General features: G+C 45.1%; 1 protein-coding gene across 2 annotated transcripts in view; it reads right to left on the reverse strand.

The window, feature by feature from the left end:
- The window catches only part of LOC121544426 (parkin coregulated gene protein homolog), a 276,802-nt gene that overhangs the window by 98,753 nt on the left and 156,392 nt on the right, over window positions 1-21,657 (reverse strand). For both annotated transcript variants that reach the window (XM_041854363.2, XM_045209022.1), the window contains exon 4: window positions 19,022-19,171. In XM_041854363.2, coding sequence (XP_041710297.1) covers window positions 19,022-19,171 — 150 coding nt within the window. The remainder of the gene's footprint in view (window positions 1-19,021; window positions 19,172-21,657) is intronic.

A 21,657-nucleotide genomic window follows, 5' to 3' on the forward strand; every position in this document is an offset into this window, starting at 1 on the left:
CTCTCAGACCAAGAGAAACAAGATTATCTGTTCTGATGAAACCAAGATTGAATTATTTGGCCTGAATGCTAATCGTCACGTCTGGAGGAAACCTGGCACCATCCCTACGGTGAAGCATGGTGGTGGCAGCATCATGCTGTGGGGATGTTGTTCAGCGGCATGGACTGGGAGACTAGTCAGGATCGAGGGAAAGATGAACGGAGCAAAATACAGAGAGATCCTTGATGAAAACCTGCTCCAGAGCGCTCAGGACCTCAGACTGGGACGAAGGTTCACCTTTCAACAGGACAACGACCCTAAGCACACAGCCAAGACAACACAGGAGTGGCTTCGGGACAAGTCTCTGAATGTCCTTGAGTGACCCAGCCAGAGCCCGGACTTGAACCCGATCGAACATCTCTGGAGAGACCTGAAAATAGCTGTGCAGCGACGCTCCCCATCCAACCTGACAGCGCTTGAGAGGATCTGCAGAGAAGAATGGGAGAAACTCCCCAAATACAGGTGTGCCAAGTTTGTAGCGTCATTCCCAAGAAGACTCAAGGCTGTAATCGCTGCCAAAGGTGCTTCAACAAAGTACTGAGTAAAGGGTCTGAAAACTTATGTAAACATCAATTTTTATTTTTTTATTTTTTATACATTTGCAAAAAATTCTAAAAACCTATTTTTGCTTTGTCATTATGGGGTATTGTGTGTAGATTGATGACGAAAAAAACAATTTAATCAATTTTAGAATAAGGCAGTAAGGTAACAAAATGACGTGTCGGACGGAGGAGCTATGGCAGGGTTCCCTCCTGTGATTGGCTCTTGACCTCATCACCTGATCACCTCATCAAAGCTGGACCGAAAATATGCCACTTCAAAAGAAGCATCAAGGGGTGGCACTTCAAAGAAGTCGAATCTCTTCAACTATACTGAACAAAAATATAAACGCAACAGTTTCAAAGATTTGACTGAGTTACAGTTCATATGAGGAAATCAGTCAATAGAAATAAATTCATTAGGCCCTAATCTATAGATTTCACATGACTGGTAATACAGATATGCATCTGTTGTTCACAGATACCTTTAAAAAATGGGCCTCACAATGGGCCTCAGGATGTCATCACGGTATTTCTGTGCATTCAAATTGCCATTGATAAAATGCAATTCTGTTCATTGTCCGTAGCTTTTGCCTGCCCATAGCATAACCCCACCACCACCATGGGGCACTCTGTTCACAACGTTGACATCAGCAAACCACTCGCCCACACAACGCCATACTCGTGGTCTGCGGTTGTGAGGCCAGTTGGACATACTGCCAAATTCTCTAAAACGAAGTTGGAGGCAGCTTATGGTAGAGAAATTAACATTCAATTCTCTGGCAACAGTTCTGGTGGACATTCCTGCAGTCAGCATTCCAATTGCAGGCTCCCTCAAAAGTTGAGACATCTGTGGCATTGTGTTGTGTGACAAAACTGCACATTTTAGAATGGCCCTTTATTGTCCCCAACACAAGGTGCAACTGTGTAATGATCATGCGGTATAATCAGCTTTTTGATATGCTACACCTGTCAGGTGGATGGATTATTTTGGCAAAGGATAAATGCTCACTAACAGGGATGTAAACACATTTGTGCACATTTGAGAGAAATAAGCTTTTTGTGTATATGGAACATTTCTGGGATCTTTTATTTTAGCTCATGAAACATGGGACCAACACTTTACATGTTGCGTTTATATTTTTATTCAGTGTAGATAGATGTCTGTAAATAGCTAACAGAGTTCTCCGACCATAGATATAGAATCCACGCATCATGGACTCATTGACCTGAATAGGGATGCCCGTTCTAATAATTATATTTCTAACTCTCTCTCTTGAAAGAACTCTACAGTGCCTTCAGAAAGTATTCATACCCCTTGACTTACAGTATTCCACATTTTGTTGTGTTACAGCCTGAATTCAAAATGGATTTTTAAAAAATCTATAAATTGCCCATCTACACACAATACACCATAATGATGAAGTGAAAACATGTTTTTAGACATTGTTGCACATTTATTGAAAATGAAACACAGAAATATATATTCTACAACAGGTTGGTCAAAACAAGCATTGTGATTGGTTGAGAGGCGTTCTAAGCGACACAAAACAATTTTTTTAGCACGGGTAAGCCTTTGACACAAAAATGGCCGTCTTGTTTTCTGTTCCATCTGAGAAATCCCTGCGCATCCAGTGTCCCATCAGCCCAGCCAGGCAATTCATTAACTTGATCTCCACTATAAAAAGCATCTAGACATTATTTCCCCTTGCTTCTAGCCTACCATTTGGTTTGCAACAACATGGGTTTGTACAAATGTTGCTGTCTGTCTCTCGACATTTGCAACATTGTTTCAATATTTAAATTCAATTTCTACTGTCCTATTAAGAATTAATTACCTTGTCAGGATGAGACGGACATCTATTCTCAGCCAGTTGAAATCATGAATCAGCATAATTTGTATGGATATATACAAAGAAATTTCAATAGAAAAACAGGTAAAACGACATGAAATGCAGATAGTTTGCTGTCTTACCAGCTGCGTTAGCTGTGTAGTTGGCTAGCTAGTGTCCTGATGAGAGAGCACATTTTCTATGCCAGGCGAAATCGCTCATCATTAGCGAATTGTTATGGATGTATCCAAAACAGCTTAAACAACTGCAAATGCAACTACTTTGCTGTTATTATAGATGCACTGTTTGACCTGACTGTGTTAGTCGTAGTTGGCAAGCAAGAAAGCAAGGGATGAGAGCGTAGCCAGCCAGCATGGCAACGGAACATTTAGAACGAACGACTTGGTCGTGTCCATAGATATAGAACAAAATACTTAATGACTGGGTCGCGTCTTTGGCAACCTAACCAGAATGAACGGCCAGCCTGCTTGGCTAGCAACCATATATGTGTCAGGAGTCGGGACTAGGCCTATATTTTCATTGAGGGAAGAAATAGTAGCCTATGAATACATTTATCAAAATAACGTTTTATATTTAATTGTACCCATTGTAGAAAAGCAATTGTACACTCAAGGTTGTGCAAATGACTTTTTTAGCACGGCTGTGCTGATCTACGGTACTCGGCTCCGCCTCGTACCTACAGTGAGGGAAAAAAGTATTTGATCCCCTGCTGATTTTGTACGTTTGCCCACTGACAAAGACATGATCAGTCTATAATTTTAATGGTAGGTTTATTTGAACAATGAGAGACAGAATAACAACAACAAAATCCAGAAAAACGCATGTCAAAAATGTTATAAATTGATTTGCATTTTAATGAGGGAAATAAGTATTTGACCCCTCTGCAAAACATGACTTAGTACTTAGTGGCAAAACCCTTGTTGGCAATCACAGAGGTCAGACGTTTCTTGTAGTTGGCCACCAGGTTTGCACACATCTCAGGAGGGATTTTGTTCCACTCCTCTTTGCAGATCTTCTCCAAGTCATTAAGGTTTTGAGCCTGACGTTTGGCAACTAGAACCTTCAGCTCCCTCCACAGATGTTCTATGGGATTAAGTTCTGGAGACTGGCTAGGCCACTCCAGGACCTTAATGTGCTTCTTCTTGAGCCACTCCTTTGTTGCCTTGGCCGTGTGTTTTGGGTCATTGCCATGCTGGAATACCCATCCACGACCCATTTTTAATGCCCTGGCTGAGGGAAGCAGGTTCTCACCCAAGATTTGACGGTACATGGCCCCGTCCATCGTCCCTTTGATGCGTGAAGTTGTCCTGTCCCCTTAGCAGAAAAACAGCCCCAAAGCATAATGTTTCCACCTCCATGTTTGACGGTGGGGATGGTGTTCTTGGGGTCATAGGCAGCATTCCTCCTCCTCCAAACACGGCAAGTTGAGTTGATGCCAAAGAGCTCGATTTTGGTCTAATCTGACCACAACACTTTCACCCAGTTCTCCTCTGAATCATTCAGATGTTCATTGGCAAACTTCAGACGGGCCTGTATATGTGCTTTCTTGATCAGGGGGACATTGCGGGTGCTGCAGGATTTCAGTCCTTCACGGCGTAGTGTGTTACCAATTATTTTCTTGGTGACTATGGTCCCAGCTGCCTTGAGATCATTGACAAGATCCTCCCGTGTAGTTCTGGGCTGAGTCCTCACCGTTCTCATGATCATTGCAACTCCACGAGGTGAGATCTTGCATGGAGCCCCAGGCTGAGGGAGATTGACAGTTATTTTGTGTTTCTTCCATTTGCGAATAATCGCACCAACTGTTGTCACCTTCTCACCAAGCTGCTTCGCGATGGTCTTGTAGCCCATTCCAGCCTTGTGTAGGTCTACAATCTTGTCCCTGACATCCTTGGAGAGCTCTTTGGTCTTGGCCATGGTGGAGAGTTTGGAATCTGATTGATTGATTGCTTCTGTGGACAGGTGTCTTTTATACAGGTAACAAAATGAGATTAGGAGCACTCCCTTTAAGAGTGTGCTCCTAATTTCAGCTCGTTACCTGTATAAAAGACACCTGGGAGCCAGAAATCTTTCTGATTGAGAGGGGGTCAAATACGTATTTCCCTCATTAAAATGCAAATCAATTTGTAACATTTTTGACATGCGTTTTTCTGGATTTTTTTGTTGTTATTCTGTCTCTCACTGTTCAAATAAACCTACCATTCAAATTATAGACTGATCATTTCTTTGTCAGTGGGCAAACGTACAAAATCAGCAGGGGATCAAATACTTTTTTCCCTTACTGTATGACCGCAGCACAGCTGTGCTACAAAAGTCATTTAGCATGCCCTCTCGTGTACAATTGCTTTAATTTACGTAAGTATTCACACCCCAGAGTCAATACATGTTAGATTCACCTTTGGCAGCGATTACAGCTGTGAGTCTTTCTGGGAGCTTTGCACACTTGGATTGTACAATATTTGCCCATTATTCCAAAAAATAAAATATTCAAGCTCTCTCAAATTGGTTTTTGATCATTGCTAGACAACCATTTTCAAGTCTTGCCATAGATTTAAGTCACTCAGGAACATTCAGGAACATTCTGTCTTCTTGGTAAGCAACTCCAGGGTAGATTTCACCTTGCATTTTAGGTTATTGTCCTGCTGAATGGTGAATTCATCTCCCAGTGGTGGTGGAAAGCAAACTAAACCAGGTTTTCCTTTAAGATTTTGCCTGTGCTTAACTCATTCCGTTAATTTTTTATCCTAAAAAACTCCCCAGTCCTTAACGATTACAAGCATACCAATAACATGATGCAGCCACCACTATGCTTGAAAATATTGAGAGTGGTACTCAGCAGTGGGGGCTCCTCAGAGGAGAAAGGTGAGGACCATCCTTCTCAGTGAAATTTCATAAAAATGTCACACCCTGATCTGTTTCACCTGTCTTGTGCTTGTCTCCACCCCCTCCAGGTGTTGCCCATTTTCCCCATTATCCCCTGTGCATTTTCTGTGTTTTCTATTTGTCTTTTGCCAGTTCTTCTTGTCTCGTAAAGCCTACCAGCGTTTTTTCCCATACTCCTGTTTCTCGTTAGTTACTGTTTTCTAGTTCTCCGGTTTTTACCATTCTGCCTGCCCTGACCTTGAGCCTGTCTGCCGTTCTGTCCCTTACAGACTCTGCCCTGGATTACTGACCTCTACCTGCCCTTGACCTGTCGTTTGGCTGCCCCGTTTTGTAAATAAACTTTTGTTATTTTGAACTGTCTGCATCTGGGTCTTATCCCGAGGTCTGATAGTACGAACTTGCCATGACTGACCCAGCAGACTCAGACCAGCTCCGCAACGCCGTCTCCTCCCAGGGAGCCACCATTGGGAGACACGAGGAGTTACTTCGAGGTCTTATGGAAGGATTCCAGACCTTGGCAAAACGCCATGATCGTGCCTTGAATACATTGCTGGAGCAATTCCACAGATTATCTGTGAGGCAGCCGGCCACGACAGTAACCTCCCAGCCCCTCAGTAACACCGCTGTCAGCAGTGCATCTCTCCAGGCCACCCCGGCTTCCCGAGAACCCCGCTTACCTCCTCCGGAACGTTTCGCTGGAGGGTCAGGAACCTGTCGGGTGTTTATCTCCCAGTGTTCCCTTATCTTTGAGCTGCAGCCCTTCCCCTCGGACCGCTCGAAGATAGCATATCTCTCTGGGAGGGCTCTCACCTGGGCTACGTCAGTGTGGGAACAACAATCTGCCGTTGTTTTTCAGCCTGGAGGAGTTTGTGGCTGAGGTAAAAAAGGTTTTAGATGCTCCGTTGTCTGGGAGAGAGGCTGCCCGGAAGTTACTCCAGCTTTGCCAAGACTCCCGCAGTGTTGCGGACTATGCGGTTGATTTCTGCACGTTGGCTGCCGAATGTGCCTGGAACCCGGAATCCCTGTTCGACACATTCCTTCATGGATTATCGGAGGAGGTTAAAGATGAGTTCCCAGCCTGGGAGCTGTCTACGGATTTCGACTCGCTCATCGCCTTCACCATCCAGATTGATGGGCGGCTACGGGAACATAGGAGGGAGAGGAGGTCTGATTCCGGTCCCAATCGCTCGCCCAAGGATCCCGCCTTGCCTCCGAGGAACCCCGGAAGTCCCCGGCGTCTACGTCCCAGAGAAAATCAGAGTTTACCCGAGTTCCACCGAGAGTCTCCGAGGTCTGCCGACTCACCTTTTCCGGAGCCGATGCAACTCGGCCGAACGCTTACGCAGACTTCACACCCAGAGTTGTTTGTATTGCGAAACTGCCGGTCATTACGTGTCTACCTGTCCATTAAAAGGCCAGGCTCATCAGTAGGTACGAGTACTCTGGTGGGCCATACGGAGAATGTTTCTTCTCCCCTTACTTGCACCCCTCTCCATGCCATCCTGCTGTGGGGCGACCAGTCTAAATCTCTCCGGATTCTCATTGATTCTGGGGCCGATGATGGATGCTACCCTAGTGTCTGAGCTGGGCATCCCCACTCAGCCCCTCTCCATTTCCATGGATGTTACAGCACTGGACGGGCGCTCTATAGGCAGGGTCACCCACAATACTACTCCTATCCACCTTCGTGAGTCCGGGAACCACAGTGAGTCAATACATGCTCATCAAGTCTCCTCAGGTTCTCGTGGTATTGGGGTCTTCTTGGCTCCAGCGCCACAATCCCCTTATCAACTGGACTGCTGGTACTATCATGGGCTGGAGCCAGTTCTGCCTCGGCCATTGCCTGAAGTCGGCGCAGCCTGCCCCGGGACGTCTTCCAGTGGGCTCGGAAGAAGCCTCGGACCTCTCCGCCATTCACGCGTACCAGGACCTCCGGTAGGTTTTCAGCAAGGCCCGGGCCACTCCGCTTCCTCCGCATCGACCCTATGACTGCGGGATCGACCTTCTCCCGGGCACTACACCACCCCGGGGACGGCTGCATTCACTGTCGGGTCCGGAGACCAAGGCTATGGAGACGTACATCGAGGACTCCCTGGCAGCAGGGGGCATCCGTCCTTCTGCCTCCCCCGCCGGCGCAGGGTTCTTCTTTGTGGAGAAGAAGGACGAAACCCTGTGCCCGTGCATCAACTACCGGGGCCTCAATGACCTCACGGTTAAGAACCACTACCCGCTACCACTCATCGCCTCGGCTTTCGAGACGCTCCAGGGGGCCACTATCTTCAACTAAGTTGGACCTGTGGAATGCCTACCACCTGGCACGGATACGGGAGGGTGACGAGTGGAAGACAGCCTTCAACACTGCTAGCGGACACTACGAATACCTGGTGATGCCATTCGGTCCGACCAATGCTCCTGCTGTGTTCCAGGCCCTGGTTGATGACGTTCTCCGCGACATGTTGAACCAGTTCGTGTTTGTCTACCTCGATGACATCCTCATCTTTTCCCGTTAGGCTCAAGAACACGTTCTCCAGGTCCTCCAGCATCTCCTGGAGAACCAGCTTTTTGTCAAAGCCGTGGATACATCATTGCTGCTGGGAATGTAACCGGCTGTTTGTCCCAGACGCTGCCTGCTCTCCAGTCCTGGAGTGGGCGCATTCCTCCAGGCTTTCCTGCCACCCTGGCTCCCGTCGGACCCTGGCCTTTGTGCGACAACGCTTTTGGTGGCCCACCATGGTCCCTGACGTCTCCGCGTTTGTCGCAGCCTGCACCATCTGTGCTCAGAACAAGACTCCTCAGCAAGCTCCGGCTGGCCTGCTTCAACCTCTTCCTGTCCCTCACCGTCCCTGGTCACATATATCCCTGGACTTCGTCACTGGTCTCCTTCCGTCTGATGGCAACACCACTATCCTCACAGTGTTGGACAGGTTTTCCAAAGCCGCCTATTTCATTCCCCTCCCAAGCTACCTTCTGCCAAGGAGATGGCCCAGCTCATGGTGCAGCACGTTCCGGATCCATGGACATCCGGTGGACATGGTCTCCGACCGTGGTCCTCAATTCTCGTCCCAGTTCTGGAAGGCGTTCTGCACACTCATTGGGTCGTCGGCCAGCCTGTCCTCCGGGTTTTCATTTCATCCTCAATCCAACGGCCAGTCGGAGCGTGCCAATCAGGACCTGGAGACGACTCTTCGGTGTCTCGTCTCGGCCAACCCCACCACCTGGAGCCAGCAACTCATGTGGGTGGAGTACTCCCGGAACACCCTTCCCTGCTCGGCCACTGGGCTCTCGCCCTTCGAGTGCTCCGTGGGCTATCAGTCCCCGCTCTTCCCGGAGCAAGAAGAAGAGGTCAACATACCCTCAACCCAGATGTTCGTCCGACGCTGTCGGCGTACCTGTAAGAGAGCTCGGTCCACTCTTCTCAAGACCACCTCCAGGTATCATCAACAGGTGGACCACCACCGGACCCAGGTGTTTTTTTCAGGAGTTTTTTAAAACCATGTGAGCTGATTAGGAAAAATTGGTCCCATCATAGCCCATATAAAACCTTTTTACAACGGATTAATCACTGTCATACCTTATAGGGTCCAGAGTTTTCCTAGTACGGTTAACATATAAGGAAAAACTCCAGGCCACAGGGTGTAAAAATTGACCCACCACTCTGGGACCTATGGTGCCACCAGTCTGTTTGCAGTTCTCAGTTTTTGTCAGGTATGTGGATGATCAGGGCTTTATTCAGGAACGTTTCTTGGGCTACGTTGATGTGTCAAGTGGGTGAGATGTGCAGTCTGTGTTTGACTTTATGAATTTTGAGATCTGAGTTTAACTTCATAGAGAAACTCGTTGTCCAAATCTACGATGGTGCAGCTGTAATGGAATGTATCTGCTATTTGTATTTACAGCTAAGTCCTCTCCTGTTCCCTGATTAAGAGGTGAGGACTTCTCCACTCCACTACCATTGTCAACTTTCTCCTGACAACGTCTCATGTGCCCACTCATCCACTGGCATATTGAATGTTTCCCCTCCAAGCACTGTGAGTACCCCTATCAATTTTCTCTCATTACTGTATGTAGAGTCAATCACATACACAAACACAATCACATTATTACACATAAATGATTTTACTCCTTGCTTAGACTAACTCATTCTTAGCTCTTTTGTCTAACTGTGTAGTGTGTTGTGTTATTGTTTTTTTTCTACCCAGTCAAATCCTGTCCTGCACTGATCAAGCCTCTGAACACCTCAACTCATGCCTCATACCCTCATTCAATCACTGCTGTGATCCCTTTCCAACAGCCCTCTCATTCCCATTCCCCATAATATTGTACTATACATGTCTTTATTAAATGCTTTAGGTTAAAATAATTAGTCTTTGACGATTTTTGAAACACACTGTCGTCTCCATGCATTCCGCGCCTATACTGTGGGTCTCCCATCCTCCTCCATTTTTCAAGTCACCAGCCTCCACTGGTACTCAGTAATGTGTTGTATTGGATTTGCCCAAAACATAACACTTTGTATTCAGGACAAAAAGTTAATTGCTTTGACAAATTTTTTGCAGTACCACTTTAGAGCCTGGAATATGTTTTATTCTGTACAGGCTTCCTTCTTTTCACTCTGTCAATTAGGTTAGTATTGTGGAGTAACTACAAAGTTGTTGATCCATCCTCAGTTTTCTTCTATAACAGCCATTAAACTCTGTAACTGTTTTAAAGTCAACATTGGCCTCATGGTGAAATCCCTGAGCGGTTTCCTTCCTCTCCGGCAACTGAGTTAAGAAAGACGCCTGTATCTTTGTAGTGACTTGGTGTATTGATACACCATCCAAAGTGTAATTTCACCATGCTCAAAGGGATAGTCAATGTCTACTTTTAGGAGGCATTGGAAAACCTCCCTGATCTTTGTTTTTGAATCTGTGTTTGAAATTCACTGCTCGACTGAGGGACCTTACAGATAATTGTATGTGTGGGGTACAGAGATCATGTTAAACACGATTATTGCCCACATAGTGAGTCCATGCAACTTATTATGTGACTTGTTAAGCACATTTTTACTCCTGAACTTATTTAGGCTTGACATAACAAAGGGGTTGAACACTTATTGACTCTAGACATTTCAGCTTTACATGTTTAATCAATTTGTAAACATTTTGAAACAAATTATTCCACTTTGACATTATGGGGTATTGTGTGTAGGCCAGCGACAAAACAATCTCAATTTAATCAATTTTAAATTCAGGCTGTAACCCAACAAAATGTCGAAAAAGTTAAGGGGTGTCAATACTTCCTGAAGGCACTGTAAATAACTGATGTTCCTGAAAAGAGAGGAATTTGCTGGATGACGGACTACATCGCTCCCTCATAAGGAATGTTTGTTGCATCCCATTAGGGATGAGATTCATCACAGCAAGCAAACAAGAGAGCCGTGCAAATTGCATCTGTGATTTTCTGCACTATCCTCAACCCCGTCATCACACACACACACAAACACACACACACACACACACACACACACACACACACACACACACACACACACACACACACACACACACACACACACACACACACACACACACACAGTGTACACACAGAGTTGATTCAGAAAACAAAGTGCCACATCAAGTATTATAATGCATCATCTCCGCCATAATAACTAATCATTGTTAACTTCCCCTTGAAACATTACAGTGTCAGCTGCAATGGCTGCTTGCAGCAAGTCAAACATAGGCCTAGTTATACTGCCTATCTGAGAATGGAGACATGCAGACATTCCTTCTCTATATAGCATCCGTGCCACTCTCACAGCCACAGGTCAAGACCATGCACATTCCCAAGAGTGAGATAGGGTGACCTGGTAGTCAGAGGACACCTAAAGACCCCAAAGGGGCTGCTCAGGGAGATGCCAGGGAGGACTTAGGCCTACCTCAACCCCAACACTAACCCAAAGCTCTGTCCTTTGAAGTGCATGGATAGGGACCGGGAGGGGGGGCAGAGAGGGACATGGATACAGAGCTCTGCTGTGTTAGCTAGCTGGGGGAACCACACAAAGAGGAGACTTGTGGCCGGTGGGCTGGCAGCCCTGATAAAGGGGACAGTGTGGTGAGACACTGAGAGAGGAGCCAGAGACGAAGCGCTGGCGGTGGCTCTCTCTCGCCTCTCGCCCACCACCACCACAGCAGCCAACAGCTGCACATGGGGGACACAAGATGTCCTTTCATGGAGCCATTGGCGTACCCTCCCCACACCCAAAAGTCCCCCCTCCCCCCTCCCCCTCCCCTATCCCACCCACCGTCGCTCTGTCCAGACTCCAGCTGCAGACACTGGGCTCTGTTGTGGCTGGCTGGGGAGATGAGCGAGGGGGGGAGGGGATTCTACTGCTGGAATGGGGGGTTAGGCCCAGTAGTAGTGAGTTATGGTGTGGGAGAGTTGTGGGGGTGTTGTGGGAGTGAGGTTACCAGTCAACCACAGACTGAAGTCTTTTGTGCCTTGTGTTCTGTAGAATCTGTGCAATGCGTATGATTAATGTAGCGTCTATCTTGTGGATCGTTGCGTTTTTGTTCAGAATGATTGAATTATGTGCGTGACAAAGCAAGCCGGAGGTGGGAAACACATTAGATAATGGATAGACTTTGATTAATCAAAAAAAAACTATGCTGCACAAAGGAAAGACTTGAATAGATATAGTGAACTTGAAACGTCAAAGTACAAACTGCAAAGTAATAGACTTAATCATCAAGGAGTGCATAGAGAGTGATTCATACATTTCCAATTCATACCTTTGAGTATTGAGATAGTTCCTGAAAAGATGATTGTGCCATTGCATCAAACTTCATAGAACTAGCCCAGTGAGCACAAGACGTTAAAAAGGTATTTTCAAAGTCCTTTCAACCAAAAATAACAATTTTCAACGTCTTTTCAATGTATTGTGCACATCGGGAGGCTAGTTAATGTGTACAGTGTTCAGTACATCAACAACAATATTCTAACGCAGTGGTCAACACTGGTCCAGTAGGAAGTGCTACAGGCTGTGTATACAACACATCAAGTGCTCATCACCACCTTGACAGGTTGAAGCCTGCACTTCTTCTTCTAATACAGTAGAAGCAATCTTCTGTGTTGATCTGGTAAAATCCTCATACAGTATCTGAGTGTTTGACTGCGTCCCAAATGGCACCCTATTGCCTACTGTATATAGTGCACTACTTTTGACCAGAGCCCTATTGTCCCAGGTCAAAAGTAGTGCGCTATAAAGGGAATAGGGTACCATTTGGGACGCAGCCTGGGTGCCCTAAAACGGAGGCCTATGCCAAGCGTTAATGGGTTGCCAGCAGGCCTGGAATTTCGAGATTTTAGGGGCAAGGCCATTTGGCCTTCAAGAGGTGCCCAATCTGTAAGGGCACCAAGGCCATCTGCTAGGCACCAAGGCCATTAACCAAAATAGCCAATTAAATGTATTTGAAAACCAAAAAACACTAGCTATTCTGTTAAGAAAAACATAAGTGTATGTAAATGTAGATCAATAATTTGCCTGTCATATGTAGGTGATACAGTATATGCGTATTAGCTATAGCCTCACATGTCCACACCAATGCTAACATGAGGGCGAAACCAGAAAATGTAGCCAAACTTTAATGAAATGTTTAATTACATTAACTTACAATTACATTTATTACATATATATATATAGGCTTTACGCCAGTCATGTTTGACAAATATAATGTAGGATAATTCATATTAACGTCTAAAGGCTGATTCTGTTGACATACTTGAGGCACTGTTCGTTAGGAGAGAAAGGCCAGTACTGGCCTGTTGCGCACTGCAACATCACACACCTTGCAATCTGAGTGGAGGCAGTCAACATTTTGAAACTATTTAACCATAAATGTAATTGTTTAAACCTGTATGTTTTTTTGTCATTTCATGTGGCATGTCTTACCTAGTTTCGAAGTAGATTAGCCAAATTCCGAACATAGGAATGTCGAGGGAATTATTTTATAAACACCCCTTAACTTTTTCGACACTTCGTTGTGTTACAGCCTGAATTTAAAATGGATTCAATTGAGATTTGTTGTCACTGGCCTACACAAAATGCCATTGAAACCAGTAGGCTATTTCTCTCATGTTCTATTGGTTTTCAAATAACTTTATTTTGTTGTCCAGCAGCCGTTGTCCAGCACAATTCTAGTCATATTAGCAACACATGCTAGTTACATCTTCCCTCTTTCTACATTTCTAAAGGACATTTTCATTTCTGTCACATGACACCACTCGCATTTGCAGTGGGCTTTTGAGAATGGTGTTTTCCAGTTAATTGCATTTTTAAACATTTGCGCGTATAGCCTACTGCCGTGTGCACATTGCTGCGCTTATAATGTGAAGAAGCAATAGTTTATCAACATTTTAAGCTAAACGTTCTGATCTGTTGCATTAGCCTCATTGCTTTTAAACGTTTGTTTGATGTACTGTGATTGTATGAATTTGGGATCTATTGTCCCACAACGGTCCCAGAGTCTGTTTGGAATATTTCTCCCTGGCACAGAACGATAAGCTGACCAATAGAATAGGTTGGCTAACTAAACTTTTGTACTATGGGGGAAGGTAGATTGACATAGGCTAGCGCTTTTGCTGTTCGTTACTCATCTTGTTGGCTGAGGAAAAGTGAATGTGGACAGTTCTTCGAACATCTTCAATGTGTACCTCGGAATTCGATAAGAATCCCGATGTGTCTGTCTTCACTTGTACTTCGGGGCTGCGATGCCTGAGATGGGCCCGATCACGTGACGGGCATTGGCTAATAAGAATTGAGATATCTGAGAGAGCCATGTGAGTGAGATGTGGCTTCGGAGCATGGCGATTGGCAGCCGGGAGAAGGGAATTATAATTATTATATTCAGCCCAAGGGCATAATGGCCCCTTTGGCCGCAAGGCATTTTTTATGGGGCATTACGGCCACACAAGGGGGCATCCACGGCCATGGCCGTCGATGCCGCCGGGAAATTCGAGGCCTGGTTGCCAGTGTGTGTACTCTGCCTCAGCACTGGCCCCCTGTTAGAGGTCAGACCCCAGCAGCCAGCCAGCAGGCTGGGCAGGAAGCAGGAGCAGCAGGGACCAGCTGAGTCAGGTGATAGGGGCTGGGGCTGGAATAATGAATGCCAGACCAGACCGAGGAAGCAGCCAGCCCAGGCAGCAGGGCAGCTATCAAGCAGAGATAAACTATTCCTGGTGGGGCTCGCCAGCCCAACCGCTGCGCCCAAAATACACCCGCTCCAAAACGGTTTAGGGATTGATTTGACAGCTAATTTACAGAGGAGATTTGCATAAGGCCCCAACGCTAATAAGACAGGCTTTTCTATCCGCCCTTTTGTCTTTCTTTCTTTCTTTTTCTCCCGGTCTCTCCTTTTTTCTCCCCTCCCCCAATGCTAAAATGGCAACGAGATAATGTAACCAAATTAAAGAGACAAGCGATTCAAATTGGATATTGATTAATAGACTAAAGCCCTGTGTTCAGGCCCTGTTTAAGCTCTGTTTTAAGTGAATGATTCACAATGCCACTCTTCTTTCACATTCCACTGACACCGGTGAATGACTGGCGTTTTGGGGATTGTCTGAGTCGAGCTGTCTGTCTGTCTCTCACCGTCTGGCTGTGAATGGGGCCGTGTCGACGCTTTGAGGCTTGACAGCGTCACACAAAGAGCCCTGCCTATCGAATGCCAATCTGGAGACGCCGTGTGTCACGTAGGATAGGGGTGGTGGCTGGGGGATCAGAAGGACGTTGGTTGTCCTCTAGTCTAAAGCCAATACATTGATGGGAATAGGAAAAGTGATGCATCTAGTTAGATGAAAGAAGACGAACACGACTCAAGGTCAACCTTGATGGGATATGGGACATTCAGGGGATGTATGGACAAAAGTAAGCTTTTATAGCAAGTAAAAGTGAGCATACACACATGCATGCACACGCACGCACACAAAAAACGCCTATTAACATAGTGACAGCTCTCAAGCCCATGATTCCTGGAAATGGCCGAGCCAGAGCATTCTGGGGAAGGTGCTCGGAGCAGCTGTGCAGAGACGTGGGTAAACTTGAAGCTTACCTCGACTACGCCCCCATAAAATAGAATACAAACAGCCACTTTTTACTATGAGACCATACCACATATGTATTTTATATGTATGTACAGTATGTATATGTGTATTCGTAAAGTATTAAGACCCTTGACTTTTTTCACATTTTGTTACGTTACAGCCTTATTCTAAAATGGATTACATAATTTTTTCCCCCTCATCAATCTACACACAATACACCATAATTACAAAGCAAAAACAGGCTGTTATAAAAGTTTGAAAATGTATTAAAAATAAAAAACAGACATACCTTATTTACATAAGTATTGAGTATTTTGCTATGAGACTCGGAATTGAGCTCAAGTGCATCCTGTTTCAATTGATCATCCTTGAGATGTTTCTACAACTTGATTGGAGTCCACCTGTGGTAAATTCAATTGATTGGACATGATTTGGAAAGGCACACACCTGTCTATATAAGGTCCCACAGTTGACAGTGCATGTCAGAGCAAAAACCAACCCATGAGGTCGAAGGAATTGTCCGTCCAACTCCGAGACAGGATTGTGTTGAGGCACAGATCTGGGGAAGGGTACCAAAAAAGTTCTGCAGCATTGACGGTCCCTAAGAACACAGTGGCTTCCATCACTCTTAAATAGAAGACGTTTGGAACCACCAAAACTCTTCCTAGAGCTGGCCTCCCGGCTAAACTGAGCAATCGGGGGAGAAGGGCCTTGGTCAGGGAGGTGACCAAGAACCCAATGGTCACTCTGACAGAACTCCAGAGTTCCTCTGTGGAGATGGGAAAACCTTCCAGAAGGACAAACATCTCTGCAGCACTCCACCAATCAGGTCTTTATGGTAGAGTAGCCAGACAGAAGCCACTCCTCAGTAAAAGGCACATGCCAGCCCGCTTGGAGTTTGCCAAAAGGACTTTCAGACCATGAGAAACAAGATTCTCTGGTCTGATGAAACCAAGATTGAACTCTTTGGCCTGAATGCCAAGCATCACGTCTGGAGGAAACCAGGCACCATCCCTACGGTGAAGCATGGTGGTGGCAGCATCAGGCTGTGGTTATGTTTTTCAGCGGCAAGGACTGAGAGACTAGTCAGGATCGAGGGAAAGATGAACGGAGCAAAGTACAGAGAGATCCTTGATGAAAACCTGCTCCAGAGCGCTCAGGACCTCAGACTGGGGAAAAGGTTCACCTTCCAACAGGACAACGACACAGCCAAGTCAACGCAGGAGTGGCTTCAGGACATGTCTCTGAATGTGTCTGGAGGCCCAACCAGAGCCCGGACTTGAACCCGATCAAACATCTCTGGAGAGACCTGAAAATAGCTGTGCAGCGACGCTCCCCATCCAACCTGACAGAGCTTGAGTGTTTCGGCAGAGAAGAATGGAAGAAACTCCCCAAATACAGGTGTACTAAGCTTGCAGCGTCATAGGCAAGAAGACTCAAGGCTGTAATCGCTGCCAAAGGTGCTTCAACAAAATACTGAGTAAATGGTCTGAATACTTATGTAAATGTGATATTTCAGTTACTTTTCTTTCCAAATGCACTGTATGTATGTATGTATGTATTTATATACAGTTGAAGTCGGAAGTTTACTTACACTTAGGTTGGAGTCATTAAAACTTGTTTTTCAACCACTCCACAAATGTCTTGTTAACAAACTATAGTTTTGGCAAGTCGGTACCTGTGGATGTATTTCAAGGCCTACCTTCAAACTCAGTGCCTCTTTGCTTGACATCATAGGAAAATCAAAAGAAATCAGCCAAGACCTCAGATAACAAATTGTAGACCTCCACAAGTCTGGTTCATCCTTGGGAGCAATTTCCAAATGCATGAAGGTACCACGTTCATCTGTACAAACAATAGTACGCAAGTATAAACACCATGGGACCACGCAGCCGTCATACCGCTCAGGAAGGAGACGCGCTCTGTCTCCTAGAGATGAACGTACTTTGGTGCGAAAAGTTCAAATCAATCCCAGAACAACAGCAAAGGACCTTGTGAAGATGCTGGAGGAAACAGGTACAACAGTATCTATATCCACAGTAAAACAAGTCTTATATCGACATAACCTGAAAGGCCGCTCAGCAAGGAAGAAGCCACTGCTCCAAAACCGCCATAAAAAAGCAAGACCACGCTTTGCAACTGCACATGGGGACAAAGATCGTACTTTTTGGAGAAATGTCCTCTGGTCTGATGAAACAAAAATAGAACTGTTTGGCCATAATGACCATTGTTATGTTTGGAGGAAAAAGGGGGCACTTGCAAGCCGAAGAACACCATCCCAACCGTGACGCACGGAGGTGGCAGCATCATGCTGTGGGGGTGCTTTCCTGCAGGAGGGACTGGTGCACTTCACAAAATAGATGACATCATGAGGAAGGAAATGTATGTAGATATATTGAAGCAACATCTCAAGACATCAGTCAGGAAATTAAAGCTTGGTCGCAAATGGGTCTTCCAAATGGACAATGACCCCAAGCATACTTCCAAAGTTGTGGCAAAATGGCTTAAGGACAACAAAGTCAAGGTATTGGAGTGGCCATCACAAAGCCCTGACCTCAATCCTATAGAACATTTGTGGGCCGAACTGAAAAAGCGTGTGCGAGCAAGGAGGCCTACAAACCTGACTAAGTTACACCAGCTCTGTCAGGAGGAATGGGCCAAAATTCACAAAACTTATTGTGGGAAGCTTGTGGAAGGCTACCCGAAACGTTTGACCCAAGTTAAACAATTTAAAGGCAACGCTACCAAATACTAATTGAGTGCATGTAAACTTCTGACCCACAGGGAATATGATGAAAGAAATAAAAGCTGAAATAAATCCTTCTCAAATATTATTCTGACATTTCACATTCTTAAAATAAAGTGGTGATCCTAACTGACCTAAGACAGGGAATTTTTACTAGGATTAAATGTCAGGAATTGTGAAAAACTTAGTTTAAATGTATTTGGCTAAGGTGTATGTAAACTTCCGACTTCAACTGTATATACAAAAATAATAATATGGGGGATTGGAAATGATGCAGACAATTACATTGATGGAAGCTACAATCTATCTGCAATATTAAAGCTGATATACACAACCCCCCCCAAAAAAAAAGAAAAAAAAAGATACCACATCCGCCATTCAAACTGTCCTTTCACCGTATAGCCTAGTAAACATGAACAGTATCGCTGTGGCCATCAGTCAAAGGCATAGGCTACATACTGTACTGACTCTGAGCATTCACAGTAGTAAACTAGTACTCGCAAACATACCGTAGCATCCTTAGCACAACACCAGCAACCTCAACAAGTGGTTCAGCATTTTTGGTGGTGGCGTAATGGCTTAGGTAGCGTAGCTATTGCAGGGTTGCGGATTCAATTTCCGCTTGGGCTACCCGTAATATTCTCTACATTATACACACTGCCAGTCACACCTTTTACTGTAGTGAGCTAGCACTCACAAACATACAGTAGTGTCTTTAGCAGAACAGCATAGACATCATCACGAGGTTCGGAACATCTGGTGTACACACTGTAGGTAGTGTGGGACGTAGGTAGTGTGGGACTACCCCTCAAATTCACCACAATACACATACTGCCAGACACACAGTATAGGCTCGATCTATAATGTAAGTGACTCACTGTTCATGTTCTTGAAGATGTTGAGGATGGGCAGGATCTGTCTGTAGTAGGGTACCAGGGCCTCTCCCACCATGTCTCCAGACACCACCAGGTGCTGCAGCACCTTCAGCGTGGTGCAGATCACCTGCCTGTTCCGCGTGTTCAAGGCATCTGTGAGACAGAGAGGAAGGGCACCAAAGAAATAGAATGTTATCATAGCTATTGGTACATTCAATATGGCCACCGTCCACCCAGACCTACACATCGATTTGAATGGGGATGGCTCATCTAGTGATTCTATTTCTATGGAGTGCACACAGGATAGAGGTCAGGGGTTACAGGTCTGGGAGAGGGGGTCGTGTGTGTGTGCTTGTTTTCTTAGAGGCTTTCCCTAGGGAAGACAGAGAAAGAGGTCACGCGGCATTCACACTACCTCCACTGAAATCAATGTTTTTTGGTGCCGGACGTTGACTTGAAATTACTGGCTGCAATCAGAGATTTGAAAAGGCACCATGGAGACAGGAAGGAATAAGTGAGAGCCAATCATGGACAATTTGGCCGACAGCTGCACTTAACTCCATCTCACGCTGATAGGGAGAACAAAAGAGAGAGAAAAAAGGAGAAGGAAGAGAGAGAGAAAGAGAGGCACACATCTGTGATTTGTAACTAAGGATTGCCAGCATGTGTGTGTGGGTGACATGTAGTGTGTGTGTGTGTGTGCGTGTCTCTGTGTGGGCGTTAGTGGGCAGATGTGTGGGAAGAGAGGTGTGTGTGGCACTGCTCAGGTGACTCCTTACATCTGTTTGCCTCCTTTTGATCTATTCCTTAATCTTGGACTCTGACGGAGAGAAATCTAACAAATCAATAGACTTCCACAGACCCCTGCTGTTGTGTACCTGTTGTTGTTTATCTGGCTCATTACAATAAGAAAGTGTTGCTTTTAAGATCCAATGCAGCCATTTTTATCCATATCAAATCATTTCTGGGTAAGAATTAAGTAAGTACCTTACTGTGACTGTTTTCAATAAAAATGGTCAACAAGAAAAAAAATGCTTCTTAGCAAAGAGCAATTTCTCAAGCAAGAATGTAGCTAGGACTATCTGAGAGTGGTCAGAGTGTGAAGGGGAAAATAGAAAACTAGCTGTCATTGGCAGAGAGGTTTGGAACTCTTTCTTATTGGTCTATTAAATAATTGATTGCCAACCAGGCAGGCCAAAACTCCATCCCACCAAAACAAGCTGAAGTTTCAGGTGGTCTTTTCAAACAGCTCTTACACTAAAATGGCATAATCATCATTTTCAAAATGTCACAGTATTATTCCAACCTCATTAGGGATGTGCATCTTGCCCTTTCAAGATGATTCGATACGTACAGTTGAAGTCGGAAGTTTACATACACCTTAGCCAAATACATTTAAACTCAGTTTTTCACAATTCCTGACATTTAATCCTAGTAAAAATTCCCTGTCTTAGGTCAGTTAGGATCACCACTTTATTTTAAGAATGTGAAATGTCAGAATAAATATAAATATGCCATTTAGCAGACACTTTTATCCAAAGCGACTTACAGTCATGTGTGCATACATTTTTATGTATGGGTGGTCCCGGGGATCGAACCCACTACCCTGGCGTTACAAGCGCCATGCTCTACCAATTGAGCTACAGAGCTACAAATTCCCTGTCTTAGGTCAGTTAGGATCACCACTTTATGTTAAGAATGTGAAATGTCAGAATAATAGTAGAGAGAATGATTTATTTCAGCTTTTATTTATTTCATCACATTCGCTGTGGATCAGAAGTTTACATACACTCAATTAATATTTGGTAGCGTTGCCTTTAAATTGTTTAACTTGGGTCAAACGATTCGGGAAGCCTTCTACAAGCTTCCCACAATAAGTTGGGTGAATTTTGGCCCATTCCTCCTGACAGAGCTGGTGTAACTGAGTCAGGTTTGTAGGCCTCCTTGCTCGCACACGCTTTTTCAGTTCGGCCCACAAATGTTCTATAGGATTGAGGTTAGGGCTTTGTGATGGCCAATCCAATACCTTGACTTTGTTGTCCTTAAGCCATTTTGCCACAACTTTGGAAGTATGCTTGGGGTCATTGTCCATTTGGAAGACCCATTTGCGACCAAGCTTTAACTTCCTGACTGATGTCTTGAGATGTTGCTTCAATATATCTACATAATTTTCTACATAATGATGCCATCTATTTTGTGAAGTGCACCAGTCCCTCCTGCAGCAAAGCACCCCCACAGCATGATGCTGCCACCTCCGTGCTTCACGGTTGGGATGGTGTTCTTCGGCTTGCAAGGGCCCCCTTTTTCCTCCAAACATAACAATGGTCATTATGGCCAAACAATTCTATTTTTGTTTCATCAGACCAGAGGACATTTCTCCAAAAAGTACGATCTTTGTCCCCATGTGCAGTTGCAAACCGTAGTCTTGCTTTTTTATGGCGGTTTTGGAGCAGTGGCTTCTTCCTTGCTGAGTGGCCTTTCAGGTTATGTCGATATAGAACTCGTTTTACTGTGGATATAGATACTTTTGTACCTGTTTCCTCCAGCATCTTCACAAGGTCCTTTGCTGTTGTTCTGGGATTGATTTGCACTTTTCGCACCAAAGTACGTTAATCTCTAAGAGACAGAGCGCGTCTCCT

Source organism: Coregonus clupeaformis, chromosome 29 (assembly GCF_020615455.1).
Source record: "Coregonus clupeaformis isolate EN_2021a chromosome 29, ASM2061545v1, whole genome shotgun sequence".
Classification (NCBI taxonomy): Eukaryota; Metazoa; Chordata; class Actinopteri; order Salmoniformes; family Salmonidae; genus Coregonus; species Coregonus clupeaformis.